Source organism: Pundamilia nyererei, unplaced genomic scaffold (assembly GCF_000239375.1).
Source record: "Pundamilia nyererei isolate P.nyererei 1_Seehausen unplaced genomic scaffold, PunNye1.0 scaffold00074, whole genome shotgun sequence".
NCBI classification, from domain to species: domain Eukaryota; kingdom Metazoa; phylum Chordata; class Actinopteri; order Cichliformes; family Cichlidae; genus Pundamilia; species Pundamilia nyererei.
This window is the reverse complement of record NW_005187475.1, coordinates 2,961,534-2,983,481: the sequence shown is the minus strand read 5'-3', so window position 1 is coordinate 2,983,481 and position 21,948 is coordinate 2,961,534. Positions and strand designations below refer to the sequence as shown.

Below are 21,948 nucleotides of genomic sequence, written 5' to 3'. Positions count from 1 at the left end.
AGGTGTGACACTCTTGCGCACAGAGATTTTAAAGCGGCTTTATTTCTTTTATTATTGGACAAATTAAAGTGAAATCATTCTCTGTATTGAATATTCTTTACTACAGTGCTGTAACATATGACAGCTTTAACAGAACATTAAACCAAGCATAACAAACAAAAGTACATATACATGAATTTTCTGCATTTATTTTAGCAATTTATTGGCTTCTTTAGTTCTATTACTTAAGTACAGCTCAAACTGCATCTGAAAATTATCTTACCACAGCTCAGAATCTGTATCATAAGGATACCTCAATAAGACAGAGTGTGAACTTCCTGCTAGAGAAGTTTTCTTCACAAAGTTTAAGGACAAAACAGAATGTAAACAAACAAAGATGCTGGTATTCTGTTGAACTCTTACTCTGCTCTCTTTCCTCCTTCATCTCCACTTTTGTTTTTTCACTCACAGCTCAGAACCTCATGTTTGTTCTGATTTGAAGGCACCATGAACAACACAGCAAACCTGACACCTCATCAAGATTTGTGGCGCAATGTGACGGTTGCAAACACCACCTCATTTTACCGTCCTGCTGTGGACCCAGTGATTGGCAATGTCATTACAGTAATGTTTACAATCATAATCATCATCACCATGGTTTCACTTGGATGCACCATGGAGGTGTCTAAGATCAAGGTGACCAAGATCAGCAGTGAATGCGAATGTATGTGTGGTTTGTCTATATGCAGAAAAGCATTGTGACAAAGCTTGAAAAATTACACGTAAGCAGGGTTTTCGATGATGTCCTTATGCCTGACAACACATTCCAGTTCCTGCAAGGAATTGCTGAGCATGTTGAAATATAATGGATAAAATACGTAATGAACATCACCATTTTTTCTAAGTAAATATGGTTGATGTGAAATTCTCACCAGATGTTGGTAGCAAACCATTTGATCCATTCATGAGAAATGACGCAGGGAAAAAAGTAGCCAACTGAAATCAGTAAATAGAAAGCAATCCTGCCGCTTAATGCAAATCTATTTCACCTGGTTTAGTCCCAAATGATTGCCTATAAAAAGGTGTCTCATTACCACACAAGAAGCATCAGATGAAGGGTAAAACCAACAAGATTTCTCAAGACCTTCGCAGCCTTATTGTTGCAAATCATAGTGATGGCATTAGTTACAGATAAATGTCTAAACTACTGAAGATTGCAGTGTAGCACTGTTGGGGCCATAATTTGGAAGTGGAAAGAACATAATTTCACCATAAACTGCACATGACCAGGTGCTACCAGACAGACGAGTGAGAAGAACCATCAGAGGAGGCACAAGTGTTTCAAAGAAAACAAGTAAAAACACTCAACTGCCATGGTTTGTATGCACACCATACATACCTCAGCACACAAGACTCCATTACTGAAGAGAAAGCATGTTAAAGCATGTTTAAAGCTTGCTAAAAAGCATTTAGACATGCATGTGAAATATTGGGGGAATGTAGTCTGGTCAGGTGAGACCAAAACCATGTTTGAGGTCAAAAGGCACTGCACATTACCCCAAAATCAGCATACCGACAGTGAGGTTTGAAGGTGGGAACATCATGGAGTGAGATTGTTTTTCAGCATATGATACTAGCAATCTTCGTATAATTGAAGATGAATGGAAAAATGTACCGAGACATTCTTGATAACAATCTGCTGCCATCTACCAGGATGATGAACGATGAAGGGTGGACGTTTCAGCAAGACAGTGATCCTAAACACAGATCGAAGGAAACTGAGTTTCTTTCTCTGAAACTAGACTGGCCCAACAAGTCACCTGGTTTGAATCCGACTGAAAATCTGTGGTAAGAGCTGGAGCTCAGAGTTCATAGAACCTTTTATGTGGAAGAATGGCCAAAATCACACCTGACCAATCCACACGACTAGTTTCTCCGTACAGAAGCTGTCATCACCAACAAAGACTTCTGTACGAAATATTAATAATTTTTCCCTGTGTCATTTCTCATTACTATACATAACTTAATTAATGGACATCTATGGTTTGATTTCTTTGCATGTGTGGATTGGATGGGTTGTTAGCATCTGATGAGAATTTCATGTCAGTAGCACCTTTAGAAATATATTTACTTAGAAATGCTTATTTTACCCGTTGTAGATAATTTCTCCAGTGATTTCTAGGTGGGCATGCCTAGAAAAACTACAAAGGGAGGCATACTAATCACAAATCCAGTGTCTCAAAATATTATACCATCACCTAAGAGCAGTCATTAAATTATTTACAACTTCTGGAACAGTTCTTGATTTATACACTCTGCTTGGGTCTTCCATTAATTAGTGCATCGTGGCACTCCTGAGGTGCTATGATGATTTGATAATGGACATTAGCTCACCTGTAATTTTGCTTTGTTTTTTTTTTTCTCTTCCTCTTGACGATACCCCATAGATTCTATGTAGGATTCACCCAAGAGAGTTGGATGACCAGCCAAGCAAAGTAGCCTAATAAAATGGTCATCATAAAAATTATCAGTTTTATTTCTGTGTGCAGGTAATAAGTCCTGTTAGAAAAAGAACTCTACATCTCCATAAAGATTGTCAACAGATGGAAGCTCAAAGTCCTCTAAAGTCTCCTGGTAGTCAGCTGAATTTGGATTTTCAATTCAATTTTATTTTATAGTGCCAAATCACAACAACTGTTGCCTCAGGGCACTTTATATTGTAAAGTAAAGACCATAAAGTTATACCGTTTACAATTGATAAAGTCGATTTGATTCTGTTTTTGTTCAGACAAACCCTGTATCAAGTATACCCTTATACTTGATACAGGGGTCCACTCTACCCTACCCAGGGCAGGGTTACTGGGGTCGTACCCTGGAGGCAATCCTCTCACAGCTCCGAAGTTATTCCTTTAATTGGTAAGGTGCTGAATACCATCCACACCTGTTTGCCTTTGTTGCTGTCTAGGTGTTCTTCGGTCTTTCTCTTGTAGTCTAACTTGGCCTCACGGATACCTCTCTCTTCAGGTTGACACATTCTGTGCTAAGCATAAAAGTGAAGCTGTAAATTTACTAGTTAATCTTTGTTTAACCCTCACTTATGGTCACAAGCTATGGGTAATGACTCAAAAAGAATGAGGTCAAGGATACAAATGGGTGATTGAGTTTTCCTTTAGTGACAGGGTAAGGCGCTCAGCCAATCAAAAGGGACTCGGAGTAGCAGCGCTGGTCCCACACATCGAAAGGAGCTAGTTGTGATGTTTTGGGTATCTGACAAGGATGCCTCATGGATGCTTTCTAGGTGAGGTATTTAGGGCATGTTCGTTTTGGGATGAGGGTCTGTGGCAGACCCAGGACTCAGTGGAGAGATTATATCTCTCAGCTGCCTTTGTAATGGCTCAGTGTCCCCCAAATGAGCAGGAAGAGGTGGCCAGGGTGAGGCTAGACTATGCTTCTTTGCTCCGACTGCTGCCCCATGACCTGAACCTGGATAAGCAGCAGAAAAGAAGTGGATGGTTGGATGGAACAAAGAATTCATGGTTTGAGTAATTTACTCAAACTGGAATAAAATATAGAAATATTTTGAGATACTGGATTTCTGAACATTATCTATTGTAATAAATACAGAATACATGAAAGTTTACCCTTTTCAATTAAAATGCACTTTTTTATAGTAATCTTAGTTTTTAAAAAATATATATATTTCATTTGGCCTTTTTCTGCTTTATTGGATAGACTCAGTGAAGAAGGGACAGGAAAGTGGGGGCAGAGAGAGAAGGGGAAGACATGCCGCCGTGTTCATGTTAATATAAACACAGTGGCATGATACATGTTTGGTAAATTTATGATCAATTTTGCTAACTTCTTCTGTTTACAGAATTACATCATGAAACCTAAGGGGTTGGCTATTGCAGCTATGGCCCAGTATGGGATCATGCCTCTTACAGCCTTTTGCTTAGTTAAGGTTGGTATTTATGTAAAGTTAAATAAGATTACTAACATGCAGTATAAATAATACACATTTGTCTTTACAAAGTTACAAATTTACAAATACAGACAGTGATTTATGATTTGTGTTCCCCACAAAAATCTTTTTACAGGGATTCATAATAAAAAATGTGAAAATTACACTGAGTTAACCAAAAAGAAGAACCAAAAACAGATTTTTTTTATGTGAGGAAAATGAGTGGAACAGACTCAGGTGCAGACCAGATGAATTTAGAATAAAAGTCACAAGTTTATTAACAATCACACCAAGTGAAACTATTTACAGTGCATGGGACTGAGATTTTGAGGGATCCAGGGATGGAGGGGAAACGGGTTCAAAAAACACAGACTCTCCAGTTTCACAATCCTCTTCAGCACTCACGCTCACTTTCACTCCACACCTCACTGCCAGACTCAGGGGAACAGATCAGGAAATAGGGATGGGTCCAGGGATTTATATACAAGTAAACGTAGTTAGAACAGACTAGAAATTCACATGGGAAACAGAGGTTAACAGAGCTGTACTGCCAAGTGTTACTCAACTCAGCTCAGGCAAACTGGCAATCAGGCAGATTCATGGCAGGTGGGCACGTGAGAGGAGACGGTATGGTTTCCAGGAGGTCCAGAGGGAGGAAAATCCAAGCGAGCCACGACAGTCAGGAAGGCAGGGCAAGGAGCGTGGTGAGTGTGAACCCCATGGTTTGTAGACTGACTGATGTAGTAGAACCGAACAGGACAAGCGCTGAAGAGTCACACGGCAGGAGATTAATCTGATAGAACAGTGAGGCAATGTTAAACCTGGGACAGACGAGCATGAACTTGATCACAAGGAGTCAGAGTTACCACAACAGTAGCTGGACAAACTGGTGGAGAGTGGTAGGCAGTGCTGGTTTAAGAACCCTACTTACTGATTGCCATTGAAACGAGGAGCAGGTGAGGTGCTGGAAACTCCACCCCAGAGGATGGAAATCTGGAACTCCTCTAACAAAGAGGAACACCTCCCAGACACTCCCACGGCACATGACAAACGTTGCCCAGTATAATTGAATTTGTGTTGATGTACCAGTATATAATTGACACCAGACATTGTATTTTAGACTATTAGACATTGTTACTGTTATTTACAGCATCCTGCAAGAGGTTATTGGGATTTTGTGTTACAGGGGTTCCAGTTGAGTGATATAACAGGTGTGGTTGTTCTGGTATGTGGCTGCTGTCCTGGAGGAATTTTCTCCAACTCCATGTCTCTGGCTATACAGGGGGACATGAACCTCAGGTACACATAGGAAGTTATGTAGTTGTAATACATTTATAATGAGCAAAAAGATGCTAAAAATGTCATTTGAAGTGATTAATGCTCAGGCAGAAAACTTTACAACAGTTATACCAGTCGATTGTGTTTGCGAACTTTCTCACACTGTGTCTGCCTGTGCAGTTTTCAAATATAACACCAAGACAAGCACAATTCAGACAGTTCAGTTAGATTTTGGCATATCTCTATCTAATGTCCAGCACGTCAGTGGAATATTCCAGGAAGCAGGAATATCTCTAGTAAATTGTTTGAACATCAGCTTGACAAGGACATTTAGCGTTGTGCAGTTATGAGAAGGGTTAATGGGGTCAGTAAAATATGAGGAATATGGAAATCATGAAGTCTGTGAGAATCAGATGTCATTTTTAATTCAGAAAGGCTAGTTTCCATAGCTCAGAGTAAAGCAACGTATTTGTCTCATCCTTGTCTTCTCCAGCATCGTGATGACTTCCTGCTCTACAGTGTTGGCTCTGGGTATGATGCCTCTCCTGCTCTACATCTACTGCCAGGGTTTCCCCAGCGTGCAGAATGCTGTCCCTTATGGTGAAATTATGTTATCGTTGGTCTTGATCCTTGTCCCGTGTAGCATCGGCATCATCATCAAGACCTACAGGCCACAGTACTCGAAGAAGTTCACGAAGGTTTGTGCATACTGACAGGAGAATGAAGGTCAGACAGATCACTAAAACTGATTAACAGTGTTGATTATTCAGTTGGTACAGGAATGGCAAATAAAGACTTCAATGACTCATATTTTAAATATTTGTTTAACAAAAAAACCCCAAACAAAACGGAAAACCTGTAGATTACATCATCCTACAAATTCTAGAATTTGCTGATTTTTTTTTCTTAACTTGACACACAGAGAAACTGAATAACTTTGTCTTCAGACAAGTCTAAACATCTTTCTCTAAACTCAAATAATTCCTAATGATACAGTACCTAACGGCAGTCAGAGAGCTGTTGCCTAGCCTGTAGAGTTCTGTGCGTCACTTTGATATGCTTCCGCAGACCATCACTGACCCACCATACTAAAAAATATTACAGGCAGCATACTGTTTGCCATGGCTTCTCCAGACCCTCCACACTGTCAGGGACAGGGTCCACTAGAGGACGTCTGGCCCTCAGGCCACCCTTATGAAAGAGACATTCACAGAATTTTTTAGGGCTCTGACAGTGCTCATCCTGTTCCCTTTTGCACAAAGGAGTTACCTGTCCTGTTGGTGGGTTAAGAACCTTCTAAGGCCCTGTCCAGCTCTCCTTGACAGGGCCTATTAACTGGTTGCATACCACAGGCCTCCAAACACTTGACCCAGCTGTCTTATCAAGTTATAGGCCACTGTCGAACCTTCCTTTTCTTTCAAAACTTCTTCAAAGAGTAGTTGTAAAACAGCTATTTTCTTTTCTGTAGAAAAAAATGTTTATTAGAAGAGTTCAGTCAGGTTTCAGAGCTCATTACAGTACTGAAAAGCCATTAATGAAGGTAACAAATGACCTTCTTATGGCCTCTGACAGTGGACTCACTTTTGTGCTTGTCCTGCTGGACCGCAGTGCAGGGTTCTGTCCTACGACCAGTTGTGTTTACATTATACAGACAATAACATTAAAGACATAGCATTCATTTTCACTGGACAGATAACACCCAACTTTATCTAGACCTGGATGACCTGTCATTTTCTGCTTCTAAATTCAGATAAAACTGAGTTTATTGTTCTGGGCACTAAAAATCTTAGAAATCAAGTCAAGTCAATTTGCTTTATTGTCATTCCAACCATGTGCAGTGGTACAGTAAAGAGTGAAATGAGACAACGTTTCTCCAAGACCATGGTGTTACATATGACATATAACAGACAATCAACACAGGACTACATAGAACCTGACAGTACCTGACAGTGACTGTACCTGACAGAACAGTACAATACAGACACAACAGTGCAAAAGAAATGTGAAAAAGACTGAGTATTGTGCAAAAAGTAACGTGGTGTATGAAGGTGTGCATGTGTGTGTGTCAGTCCAGTCACTAACTGTTTAGGAGTCTGACAGCTTGGGGGAAGTTACTGTTTCGCAGTCTGGCAGTGAGGGCTTGAATGCTCCAGTACCTCTTGCCAGAAGGCAGCAAGATGAAGAGTGTAGTGAGGGGTGTGTGACGTCCTCCAAAATGCTGGTGGCTTTACAGGTGCAGTGAGTGTGATAAGTGTCCATGATGGGCTTCAACGATCTTCTCAGCTGTTATGGTGTCTAACAACATCAGCTTAATATCACCTCTATCACCTTAGTAGAGCACTTCACTCTCAGACTGCAGGTTTATTTGTGGTTCCTAAGGTATTTAAAAGTAAAATGGGAGACAGAGCCTGCAGTTTTCAGGCCTCTCTTCTGTGGAACGAGCATCCAGTTTGGATTCAGGAGATAGACACTATCCCTACTTTTAAGATTAGACTTAAAACTTTCCTTTTTGCTAAAGCATATAGTTAGGGCTGGATCAGGTGACCCTGAATCCTCCCTTAGTTATGCTTCAATAGGTCTAAGCTGCTGAGGCTTCCCCTGATGCAATGAGTTTCTTCTTCACTCACCTTTTAAACTCATTATGTGTGTATACACCAGTCTGCATTTAATAATTACTCTCTGGCTCTCTTCCACGGTGTGTCTTTGTCCTGTTTTCCTCCTCTCACACACAGCTGGACACGGCAGATGGCCGTCCCTCTCTGAGCCTGGTTTTGCCAGAGGTTTCTTCCTTTTAAAAGGGCATTTTTACTTCATCTATCACCAAAGCGATTGGTCATAGGGGGTCATATCATTGTTGGGGTTTTCTCTGTATTATTGTAGGGTTTTACCTTACAATATAAAGTGTCTTGAAGCAACTGTTGTTGTGATTTGGAGCTATAAATAAGCTGAGTTAAGTTGAGTTGAATTAAATTTAAATCAATCAGAAATGATGAGGAGGGTAAGATCTCAACGGCCTCCACCTGTGAAACTATTCTGGTTTTGAACATTGTCTTGTTTTTGCATCTCTGGCACACCTGTTGTTGATTTCATCAACATCCAAGCCACTAAAACTGATTAACAACCCCCTCTCTACTTAACTGACCAGATCAATATCCCAGAAGTGTAATTTAATTGATCCTATACTCAAATTCTTTTGAGCAACACAAAAGAAGAAGAGAAGTCAAACACTGATTTATGTCCTGTCTTGTTGTTCTTAGGTAGGCATGATTATAATGCTGATTATACTTGTGGGGACCTTGAGCTTAATTGCTATTGGAAGCGGACATATCATCCTGACTATGATGTCTCCTTCGCTCTTGGCCATCGCTGGTCTCATGCCTTTGATGGGCTACTGCTTTGGATACGTGTTCTCTTCAATCTTCAGACTCATCCACAGGTAGGTTATTTGTTTAATTCAATCATCAATGGATATATATATATATATATACATACACACATATATCCTTCCATATGCCTTCAGGGAGCGGAGAACCGTTTCCATGGAAACAGGCTGTCAGAATGTCCCGCTGTGCACCACCATATTGAAGATAGCTTTCCCTGACGACGTGGTGGGTCCTCTGTATCTATTCCCAACAGTCTACTTGGTGTCTCAGTTGTTGGAGGCGGCGATGATCATCATGCTGTTTAGGTGCTACCAAAGGTTCAAGAGAAAAGAGAAAGGTAAGAGTGACAGCAGGATTCAGATGTTACATTTTAACACAGGCCTTTTATCACACAAGATTTAAAAAAAAAAAAACAAGTATCTACAGATGTCTGGCTGGTCGTTATTTCACAAAAATTCAACTGTGACTTGATCAAGTGTGGGTGTGGATGTTGTGGACATCTGAAGTGGGCAATGCTAGAACAAAGTTTGGGTTACTTCACTGAACTGCATGTTGTACCCTTTCATGTTGTAGGTTATGGAGAACCACTATTGACAATATTATACTCACATGTACTGGTACCCAAACTGACCTTTTAAAAAGGTGCTACATTAGATATAGTGTAATTTATTCTATATAATTTCATTATTAATAATGTATTTGCTTTGATTGTTAGTCATTTGAGTGGTCTCATTGATCACCGAAAGCATTATGTGCCTCATATCTGCCTCTACAAGAACAAAAGCCCTACTATGTGGCAACAGTGCTAACCACTGCACCACTCTGACCTGAGACGAACACACAATAAATGCACACTTGAGCCTCAGTTACAGGTATGAGACAGTTAAATGCAAATTTATGGCATTCTGCATTTAAGCATTAGTAATTATTATTAACATCTGGCACTCTCAATAGTTTAAATTCAGTTCAATTTGATTTCAATCCAATTTTATTTATATAGAGCCAAATCATAACAGTAGATGCCTCAAGGCACTTAGTATATTATATATAATATAAATGTATTAAGGTATTACATTCTAGGTTTTTATAATAATACAGAGAAACCCCCAACAATCAAACCACCCTCCTATGAGCAACACTTGGCCACAGTGGGAAGGAAAAACTCTAGTTTAATAGGAGGAAACCTTCAGCAGGCTTAGGGAGCGGCAGCTACCTGCCACGATTGGTTGGGTTGGAAACTAGGAAAACCTAGTTTACCTAGTTATTCTAGACACAGGAACTTGAACACATAGTACATTACTAAACACACAGTCTGTGGTTGAAGCAGCAGAAAAAAAGAGGCAGAGAAAATGAGCAATTCCACCATCAGGTGTGGATGAGCGAAAACAATACACGAAATTATGACCTGAGTCGTAACAAAAGGCAAGCACCAATGAGCCCACAAAAAGGTTTCTGGCTAAGAGTCTCTGCTGCCTGTTCTTGCTTTCCATTCTACACACAAAAAAAATGTCAAAACAGCACCAAAACAAAGCAAAGAATAACTTTGTGATTGTGTTTTGTTTAGACAGATGAATAACCAGACCTTAGGATTTCACATTTAACCACAGGTTGAGCAACTTTTGTGCCAAATCTTGGTTTGTGTTAATACATCTGCTTGTCTGACCCACAGAAACTTACCAGGCTGCGGCCACTGGAGAGGATCTGAAAGAGTCTGATGTGTGATGTCAATTACCACTCATATATGTCTCTATTGTAAAGCGCTTTGGGTGCCTTGAAAAGTGCTATATAAATCCAATCCATTATTATTATTATTATTATTATTATTATTATTATTATTATTATTATTAGCGTGAACGGTTTCACCAAAGGGGCTCCAGATGAAGTAACCAAAAATAGCTTACTTACAGCTTAATGAACAAATAGAAAAATGTGCAACTGTATTTCTTGATTATAAAACAGTATCGTTATCTGAAACCTGTAAATGTATTAGTAACTTCAGTTATAAAGCACTAATGAAGCCAAAATCCAGTTTTAAATAAATTTTTGAAAAATCTGATGAGTCTATCTTTTTCCTACATCATACAATTACAAGTTTCCACTGAAAACAAATTCATTATGTACATTTATGTTTTTTCAAGCTCTTGTCCACTAAGTACCAATAAGTACCACTGAGGAAATGCCAGGAAACACGTCCACCGTCTCATGGATTACTACATTACAGGCTGCAGTATGTGAGATGAGCAGAGCTCTGAGTTTGTGATATGCACTGCGTGAGCTCCACAGAGCACTGTCCAGTTTTCATTCCTGTTCACCTTGACCACCTTAGACTTTCAGTAGATCTCAAGGTCGTGGTGCCCACAAAACGGTTAGATGTAAACATGATGGTGCTCGACTTCAGAAGGAAGAGCACAGCTACATAGACCATCACTGTCCTGGGATAAGATGATGCCCAGGTACTCCACTAGGTACTCACAGGTACAGGAAGGCAGATCCATCTCCTGCAATTGATTGGGGTGGAGGGGAGGAGGACAAAACAAAAGATCCAGCTGGTCATGGAAAATTACCGCTCCTCTCAGAGCCTGGTTCTGCTAGAGGCTTCTTCCTGTTAAATGAGAGTTTTTTCTTCCTACTTTCACCGAGTAGAGTAGGGTAGATATATGGACAAATTTTGTATTTGATGTCAAGGAAAACTAACATTTTAAAAGACAATGGGAAACAGTGGCAACAAAAAAGTTCTGGCTAAGAGTCTCTGCTGCCTGTATTCGTATTCCATTTTCCACAAAAAAGGCAAAACAAATACAAAAACCTCCATCAAAGAGTAACTGTGCAATTGTGTTTTGTTTTTTGCTCAAGACCACTTTTTTAAAAAATCCCAAGAAAGTCTCCATGGAAGCACAAATATAAAGAAACAAGGGGAGGCTCAAGACTTTTGCACTGCACTCTCAGTGCAAAGGGCTGTCCGTGTATGTGCTGCTGGTTTTAAGGTTTATGAGAAACCATGCTTTGAATGCTCTAGTGAGATGCCACAGCAATCAAAAACAGCACATTTGTCACAGCTGAAACCGTGCAAAGTGGGCCGTCTCAGAACGGAAAACACACGGAGACAAGGGGTGACATAAAACACAAGAACTTTATTACAACAAGACTATGAATCATGAACTCTGAACGGAATTATCAACAATAATGAGAAACAGGGTCAGAGAAGGTCAGAGGACTATAACTTGGGTATTTTTCAAGATCTAAGGTCACAATGAGAAACTAAGGCTAGAATGGGTCGGAAACATCACCAGACATCAGTGCACTCAAAGTTCAAGGTTTGGTGGAGGGCATGGGCACCAGGAAATGCAACCAGGAGTCTCGGTACACTGCAAGAAAAAAAGAGGAGATTAAGGGACCATGACCCAGAGCCCCGGAGATGGAGAAAGCAGAGTGTAGATTAATTAATCTTACAGTTTTGCAGGTGGTGGACTGGTAAGGTGGGGGAAGGATGAGTTGTCCAGGTGAGCTGATTACAGAGCAGGTGATCCGTAGGGCTCTGTGATGGTGACAGGAGGGCAGGCAGGTAAGCTGAATGAGTGACAGGATAGAGAAACTGCACAGTCACATTTAGACCAGCAGCTGGGTGAGAGTAAGTGTTGTCTAAGACGAAACCTGAAAGCCGACTGGAGGTCTGTAGAGACAAACAAAGTCAACAGCTTTCTGCAGAAATCAGCTCTTTAACCAAAACTGTAGCAACTAACACTGACTGTGGCACGCTGAGCACTTGGCGGAGAGTAATGGTGATCGCTGATCCTAAATGCTGACAGCATAATTGCTCCCAGGTGTGGAGAAGCGTCAGAACGGCTTGAGTTGGCGCTATATAAATAAAATTGAACGGAACTGAACGCAACGCAGCGACTCTGCCCAGAAGTGGAGACAGCAAAAAAGAAGAAAACTCCAGCACTCACCCGGACCATGACAACATTATGACCACATGTCTGTAAGAATTTAGAGGAACAGATGTAACATTTAGTTCAGGTGTATGGTGCGTCTAGTACTTCTGGTTGTCCTAACATCTATCTAATCTGTGCAGTTATAACTCAGATCAAGATTTTTTCTTTTCTTCATTTAAGCAATATTAGTCCTTTAAAAGCAGCAGTGGTTCATTATACTTGAATTATTTTTTTCTCTCTCAATAGCGCAGTGTTTTGAATGAATATTAGGCAATGTGAAAAAGTGTAATTCATCTGCATGTTGACATTTTCCTTGGAAATTCAGCAAATAGCTAAAGGATTTTTAAAGAAGGGCACAGGTTTTCACAATGCTGGGTTTTAATTTCAGTATTAGTTCATTATAGTTAAAAATAATAACTTTTAAAAAATCTATGTAAATCACTGTTTCTGTCATGGCAGTGGCAGCAGATGTGTGGAGTTATAAGAGAAGGTCCCAAATGCAGGCACAGGCTTTGATGCGAGTGAGCTTTTATTTACAGTAGGTGACATTCAAACAAAAACAGGAAATGAGTGGCGTGGAGCTATAAGAAACTTAACTGGGAGAACTAAAACCTAACATGAGCCTGAACTGAAAACAAGAAACCTGAATACCTGGAAGAGGAGACAGAGAGCAGGGGCATGACAGACAGACGAACCGACAACAAGCACAAAGAATAATAATAATGGATTGCATTTATATAGCGCTTTTCAAGGCACCCAAAGCGCTTTACAATTCCACTATTCATTCACTCTCACATTCACACACTGGTGGAGGCAAACCACAGTTGTAGCCACAGCTGCCCTGGGCAGACTGACAGAAGCGAGGCTGCCATATCGCGCCATCGGCCCCTCTGGCCAACATCAGTAGGCTGTAGGGTAAAGTGTCTTGCCCAAGGACACAACGACCAGGACAGAGCCTGAACTGAAAACAAGAAACCTGAATACCTGGAAGAGGAGACAGAGAGCAGGGGCATGACAGACAGACTAACCGACAACAAGCACAAAGAATAATAATAATGGATTGCATTTATATAGCGCTTTTCAAGGCACCCAAAGCACTTTACAATTCCACTATTCATTCACTCACTGGTGGAGGCAAGCTACAGTTATAGCCCCAGCTGCCCTGGGGCAGACTGACAGAGGCGAGGCTGCCATATCGTGCCATCGGCCCCTCTGGCCAACACCAGTAGGCTGTAGGGTAACGTGTCTTGCCCAAGGACACAACGACCAGGACAGAGATCGAACCGGCGGCCTTCCGGTTACAGATGCGCTTCCCAACCCCCTGAGCCACTGTCGCACACACGGTAGCTGTGTCCAAATTCATGGGACACATGAGGACCCGGCCTTCGCGGTCTATGTGGGCCAGGTCCTCAGGAGGTAGACCGGAAGTAAACAGCTGGGGAAATTGGACGGTCTAGCCTTCTGATTAGCGTCCCCACTGTCTCGGTGGAGTTTAATAAACTCGGCCGTCTGCTCCTTGCTATCTAAAATATAACAGAACATTGGAGTAAATTCTCAACCATCTCACACTTCCATTTAATCAGTTTTCTGTTTGACGTTTATTCAGCTGTGTGAAGCCCAAGGAGGAACTTGCCCGGGGGATTAATAAAGTTTTATTTAATCTAATCTAATCTAATCTAATCTAATCTAATCTAATCTAATAACTTTAATCTCAGCCAAACTGATTTACTCACGAACAAATAAAACACTGAAAAAAGCCCAACAATAACATTTTTAGGTTGTCTAGGTGATTTATATATTACGTTTAACCTGAGTAGCGAAAGTCCGCGGTGATCTGAAAATGATGTGCCGGGAGTTGTGCCGTTCTCTGCGGCTCTAGTGACCCTTGAGCTCTCGGCTAGCTATCGAGCTGGTGGGTAACAGACGTCTCCGAAAACGTCGAAGCACTTTTGCAAATATGCGACACCTTGATAAACCGAGCAGATGTTTGAAGTTTACACACCCACATTCTCGCCTGAAAATATGTTAAAAGTTAATTTTGTGACCCAGAAAGATTAATAAGAGTAATTTTAAAACTTAGTAGCGGCCGCCATTGCCGGAAACTGGAGTTTGGCTGGGCCGCGCTATGAATTCTGGGATATGGTAGGCCCACGAAGGACACACCCGACCCATCCTTCAAATTCGGGGAAAAGGAGGACGCATTTGTCGGCTGTATTCGGAGGAGTCTACGAATTTGGACAGCCTTCGGCGCGTCGCTGTGATGTAATCGGCCTACAAATGCAGCCTCAGGAGGATGCAGCCCATGAATTTTCGACACAGCTACAGTATGTACACAGGGAGGGAAAAGAGGAAGTTGCACACAGAAGGGAGACACGGCTTAACCTAATGAACATGACGAGACAGGGAGGACGTAAAAATGAATACACTGACATAAGACACGGACCTTCACAATAAAACAGGAAACAACACACTCGCAAAGAGACAGACTCAGAGACACAGGCTTGATACAGAGACCTGACTGAACTGGAACAGAAGAAATATGGGAATCAAAACCTAGGAACTCGAAATCTTTGCAGAAGACATAACCAAAATAAACTAAAACATAAGATAATATTAATTAACACAAAACACTGAGTCAACAGTCTCAGGACCATGACAGTTTCACAGGAGATTTTTGTGGCTTTTTGGGTTTGTGCCCCAGTTTATTTTTATTCTGTTTTTGTAGCAGTGACACACACAGAGGTTTCTACTTCAAAACAATTAATGACATTTCAAACAGCATCTTTTTGACTCACAGTAATCATCTCACAGCAGAATGCAGTCTGAGCGGTACGTCAGCTGTAGATCACTTTGAGGGATTTATAGTAAATGCGGGTGGAAACACCAATCACTGCCCCATCTGCAACAAACAGTACCTTCTGCCTTAAACATCTTGTCAGTAATTCTGATATTTTAAGCACTAAATGATGATTTTTAGTTCATTATTTTTCATCTACAAGCAGAGCCTTAACATTTGCTGTGAGACAATTCACCGACTCCCTTGGCGTGGCATTTTCAGTAGCGAGCGTTTCCACCTGCTGCTGGCTGAACTCCAGGGATTCTCGCAAGGATTTAAATTCCCGGTGTAGAATCTCCACCAAGGACAGCCTTGCATCAAAACTGGACAATCGTTGGTCGATTGACTCCAGTATGTCGGCAATATCTTTGCCGGCTAGCAATGTTGTGCCGGGGAATCTGCCGGGCGACATCTTTTCGACCACAGCGTCTCAGATTTGGCCGGGGAATATGCACTCTGGGCCTTCTTCATTACGAGATCCTGGAAGCACAGATCAATGTAATCTTGGAGAGCCTCTAAACTCTCCCCGTTGTTCTCCAGGGTGTTGGAGATGATTTAGACACTGTTATGCCGATGACACCCAGCTCTACCTTTCTTCTAAACCCAATTCACCCCTCCCACCTACCTCCCTCTCAAACTGTCTTATTGAGATTAGGTGTGGCATGGAGACAATCAGCTTGTGACACTGCTGCGGTATTACTAGGGGCCCCGGATGAATTGATAATTGTCTTCAGCTCCTCTATTTCTGGGTTTCGGGGTTGACTGTTTCTCATCTTCCTCATGGATTTTCAGTGGGATTCAAGTCTGGCGAGTTAGATGGCCAGCCAAGCAAAGTAGCCTAATAAAATGATCAGCAGCCTAAATGGTAGTAGTTTTTGTTAGCAGATAGAACTATAAAGTTCACACCTCACACCGGACTTCAAACACCTTTGATTCTTCGCCTCTCTACTTTTCCTCATGACTCAAAGACTTTGAATTTCAAATGAAATGCAAAGTTTACTTCAGACCACTGAGCAGCAGACCAGTTCCTTTTCTCCTTAGCCAACATAAAATCTACTAATGCTGTCTCTCATTTAGGAGTGTCTTTCAATTAATCAACTCAAGTCAACTTTCCATTAATATGCTGTAGTTTTTAGCAGTTAGCTTCTGTGGCTTACCCTTCTTGCCAGAGGGTTTCGATCATCATCCTTTGAACAGCTGTCAGGTCAGCAGTTTTCCTCATAATTGTATTTGCATGTGGCAAACTAAACTCTGAAGTACACTGTTTATGCTGTTTGAGTCATTTGTATTAAATGTTTTAATAACTGGTGAAACTGGATTTCTCATTTTCATGAGCTATGGTCATAACCTGTGGTCATGAATATAGAACACATGAAAGTTTACTTTAAAAAAAAAGACCTCCAATTTTCTAAATTTTGGAGGTGCACTAGAGTGTATATATATTTTAATAATTGTGTACTTTCCCCAGTTTCCAGCATTACATGATGAAACCTAAAGGACTGGCTATTGCAGTTGTGGCTCAGTATGTCATCATGCCTCTTACAGCCTTTTTCATAGCTAAGGTTGGTATTTATGCAAAATTTTAAAAAGATTATACAGTAACCAGTTAAATAATGCACTTTTTATTTATGTATTATATTTATTTATGGATTTATGGATATTTTGTTATGATTTGTGCCTCCTACAAAATTTGGACAGAGATGAGCTCAGTTACTTGGTTAATGTAATTTTTTTCCACGCCCATTTATTATACCTCCCATGAACTCTCATTTATGTCACTGTACTTTATTTCAATATATTAAGTTTCCATAGCTGACACCAGACTGGAATTTGTATTACTATTAGACATTCTTACTGGTATTTGTAGCACCCTGTAAGAGGTTAGTGTGATTTTGTGTCACAGGTGTTCCAGTTCAGTGATATAACAGCTGTGGTTAATCTGGTCTGGGTCTACAGGTGGACATGAACCTCAGGTGCATACACAAAGTTATGCAGTTAATTGGTCAATGTTTAAAATAACACACTGATATGTTTTTCTAACATAACTGATTGACTTGATATGTCTGTCCAAATTCACCGGTCTACAAAAATATCCTTTGTTTGCTACTGGAAATTCAGATCAGCTCTGCATCTTTTTTTTTTCTCTTTTTTTTACACTAACTCAAGTAAGAACTAAGAGCAATCAGTCATCATGTTCAGATTAAATTTTCCCTAATATCCATTGCCTGTCACTTTTATATCCTGATGTTCATCACTGAAAATGTCCAAATTTGATGGAAAAAAAAGTTGAGATAAGAATGAAAAAAGTTCATCTTTAGTGACATTCTGGCACCCATTAGCAGATATGCTTTCAGCACATTATCCACGAGTTCACTATTGTCATATGCTCTATAAATGCCAAGAAAATTCCTGGCAACCTGCACTAATGCTTTCTGTGCTGCTGACTCAATCAGTTTTCTTTTTGACCTCATTGTCAAGCAATAGTGCATGGATTTCAGGACCGAAAAAACACCTTTCCTACTTTTGGCAATGTTAGGGAGTTTTTATTGTTTTATTTGCTTATGCTTCAAAAGTTATGTTATACATATTTCACCAGACAGTTTTCTGTTGAAACAGGAAGCTGACCCTGTGACACTGACAAGAGACCAGTACAGAAATACATATCCGCAGAAGTTGACTTGCATTATATTATTCTTAGAAATTGACTTGCAACACACATACTTTGTGACACACACACACAGCTTACACACACAGACAGCATCAGGACCTGCGTAACAGGAAATGTGATTATATTTGCATATTGACAATGTAACCTATAAAAATAAACGAATACTGCAGTTCGGTGTGATTTGCTCTGAGCTTTTCACCCGTGCCGCACGTTGTCAATCTTAAGTGTCTCAGTGTTGTTTATTCACCTGACTGTTTGTTAACTGTAAATCTCTGACAGGCGACGAAACTTATTTATTAAATGCTGAAATGAATTGCACTTTCTGTCCATTCTTACTATTGTCCGATATTTCCAGTGTCAAGGTTATTACCTGATCAGCCATAGAAATTAAAAAAAGATGCAATACATCTGTGTTGCAACATCAATTAAATGTTCGTCATCGTGGGGGAAATATCTGCCATGTTTTTGTGTACGATGTCAGGAACTTAGCGTTAAAGTGAATGTTCCCAGTTAGAAGTCCTTTTTTCACATGAATACACAATAAGGACGGGAGTATACAATTACTGGGCACTGGATTAGGTACACCTAGTAGTACCAGGTCAGAGTCCTTTGTGTCTTCACGACAACGTTAACCCTTTTTGGCACAGAACCAACAAGGTGCTGGAAACATTTCTTAGAGCTTCTGGTCCATATTGACATGATAGCATCACATAGTTCCCACTGATTTGTCAACTCTAAATCTTCTGCTCCATAAGAGCCCAAAGGTGCTCTATTCAATCGAGATCTGGTGACTGTGGAGGTCATTTGAGTATAACAAGTTCGAGAAACCAGTTTGAAATTATTTAGGCTTTCTAACATAGTGCATTATTTTGCTAGAGGAGACTATCAGAAAATGGGCACACTGCGACCATAAAGGGATGAACAGGGTTCTCAGCTTGGCTGTGACATTTGTGACCTGCTCATATGGTGCTAAAGGGTGTTCTAAGCAAATATCCCTTACACCATTACACCACCAGCCTGAACAACTGATACAAGGCAGGATGAATTGAGTTGAATTGAACTGAGTTGAACTCAGTTTTATTTATATAGCACCAAATTGCAACAGTTGCATCAACAACATGGATCCATGATTTCATGTTGTTTACGCTAAATTCTTACACTACCATCCAAATATGTCTGCAGAAATTGAGACTCATCAAACAGGCAATGTTTTCCTACTTTTCTGCAGCTGTAAGCAATCTGCTTCACGTTTTAACCTCCTAGGACTTGGCGTCCACATATGTGGACATCACATTTTGGGTTGTCTAGACCAAAATACTAAATTTTGCTCTACAAGGGCCTGATATCCACTTACAAGGACATTATACTGCCTCTGTTTTATAGAAATTTAAAACGAATATCCTCATATGTGGCTCTCATTTTTCAATTAAATTTTATTGATATAGCACCAAATCACAACAACAGTCACCTCACTATAATGGAGATTTTTTTTAGTGGTGATCTTTATCTTAACATGCATCGAAAATGGAGACATCGCCATGGCTGTGCTGTCTCCTTCACTCTTGGCCATTGGCGCTCCCATGCCTTTCATGGGCTTCTCCTTTGGATATCTGTTCTCTGGGATCTCCAGACTTAGCCATGCGTAAGTGATTTTATTCAGTCACTGATGGATATTGTTAGTGGTCATATGAGCCTTTCTGTATATATATATATACATATATATTACACATGTGAATTACTCTATCTGCCCTCAGGGAACGGAGGACCATTTCTATGGAAACAGGCTGCCAGACTATCATGCGGGGCTCCACCGTATTGAAGATTGTTTTCCCCCAGGAAGTGATAGGCAGTCTACATGGTGTTTCAGCTGTTGGAGGGGATGGTGCTCACCATGACAACAGATTTCAGAGTTTACATGTTGACAAAGGCCCTTTACGTCTATTAACAGTATAACATTGTATTTTCACAAAGGGGTAATAGTTCAAATGTATTGTTCCATGCAGCGTTGTGTGTAGCAGGCAGGTTAGGACCCAAATGCAGGACTCTCAGGATAGACTGAACTTAACAACAGCTTTATTTAACACAAATAACTAATTACAAGGAACTTAAATGGCAGGAACTCATGGATCCAAACACTGAACAAACACTAAAGGCTGTGTGTCCTGATCAAACAGGACACACAGCACACACAGGTGAAATGACAAGGTGCTTAGAGAGGCTGCAGAGATTGGAGCAGGCCAGGAAAAGGCCAAAACCACTAAACAAGCCTAAAGTATGATAATTACAGTTCATTTGGGCAAGGGAACAACCATCTACTGCAAGAAGACCTAAGCTCAATATCCTCCAAGGTGGCAGATGGGAGTAGACCTGTGAAGGAAGCTTAATATCCCACCTGTTACCCAGGCAACGTTGAGGCCTGACATGGATATCTAATCAGAGCAGGGTAAGGAGGTCATCTGCTCAACTGGGCCTAAAATCTCAAGATACGACCTCGAGACATTTCAAGAGCATAAAATACCAAGTGCAGAGAGAAAGAATGGCAAAAGAGAGTCCCCAGAAAACACTGTATTGTTTCAGGGAATGAGCAGTAGACAGCTGTTCACAGGATTGGGGAAGCAGCTGAGTGAGCCTATTGTTGGCCCTGGTATATGGAGGAGGGGGGCTGGGCTAGAAGCCTCGAGGTTGTTTGTAGTGATTTGGCCACCACTGCTGACCTGCCATCAGGAGAGTCAAAATAGTCAGTGAAGGTTGGGTATCATCTGGCAACATCAACTCCAGGCTGAAGACCATAATTGCTCTATAGTACCTACAGTTGTGGCATCCTGGGGTGTGTTAAGGAAGCTTGAACACTACATGAACAAATGCACTGGTTCACACCTCTGAAATGGCACTTGCTGTGGTTCCTACATGCTTCCACTTTGCAACAATGATTGTGGAAACCTCTTCCTTCCTGGGAACACAGCGTGGTGATAAGGATGTTTAAAGGATGTGCACAAAGCTGCATCTGGTCAGTTGGCTGATCAATTTGTTTCACCAACTCACCTACACAAGGCAATTTGTAAAGGGCGCAGCAGCCGTGGCAGTTTGTCTTGAAACAGCAATGGTATCTCCATATTTTGACTTTCTTCTCAAAATAAATCTTTTAGAATAGAATAGAATAGCCTTTATTGTCATTGTACAGAGTACAACAAAATTGGAGTGCCACTCCCTTGGCTAAAGATTCAATAATAAATATAATGTAAAATATAAAAAGTACAATAAAACAATCTCAAGTACTCAAACAATAGTAAGTACAATATATACAGGATAGCAGCATTAATATAATGACAGTATGAATAGCAGCATGATATAATGGCAGTGACGGTATGGTATAGCTAAGCAGGTTCAATTGTTTTTATGCTTATTTACTACGGTGATAGCTCTGGGAAAGAAGCTATCCCTGAATCTGTTTGTCCTGGTTTTATGTGACCTGTACCGTCGGCCTGACGGTAATAGTTCAAACAGTTGATTGCTGGGGTGAGAGTGGTCCTTGATGATATTGCCAGCTCTGCTGAGGTACCGAGAGTTTGCAGTGACCTCCAGGCTGAGCAGAGAGCAGCCAGTGATCTTCTGGGCTGTGTTGATGACCCTCTGCAGTACTTTCCTGTCTGCAGCTGAGCACCCTGCATACCATGTTGTTATGCCGTACGTTAGGATGCTCTCTATGGTGGCTCTGTAAAATGTCACCAGCAGCCTCTCTTTACATTATTCTCAGAATGATCACCAATATTTTTTTTTCTTAACATGGCCTTAAGACTCCATCAAACAGAGGACAAAAATTAGTACCAATAAAAACTGTGAAAAATCACAGCTTCATTTTTCGTTGGATTGGAGTTTCTTTGATAAACGACTAAAAGATTGATCAGCTTTTA

The 21,948-nt window shown here is 40.8% G+C and overlaps 1 protein-coding gene across 1 annotated transcript; it reads left to right on the top strand.

Moving 5' to 3' along the window:
- Positions 1-558: 558 nt before the first annotated feature.
- Positions 559-10,378, top strand: LOC102205634 (sodium/bile acid cotransporter-like; the record flags this gene model as incomplete). Its single annotated transcript, XM_005737315.2, has 7 exons — positions 559-675; positions 3,854-3,940; positions 5,127-5,239; positions 5,712-5,916; positions 8,476-8,654; positions 8,739-8,938; positions 10,271-10,378. Coding segments are annotated over 7 exons (954 nt in total), but the record flags the coding sequence as incomplete, so codon positions are not given.
- Positions 10,379-21,948: the final 11,570 nt, after the last annotated feature.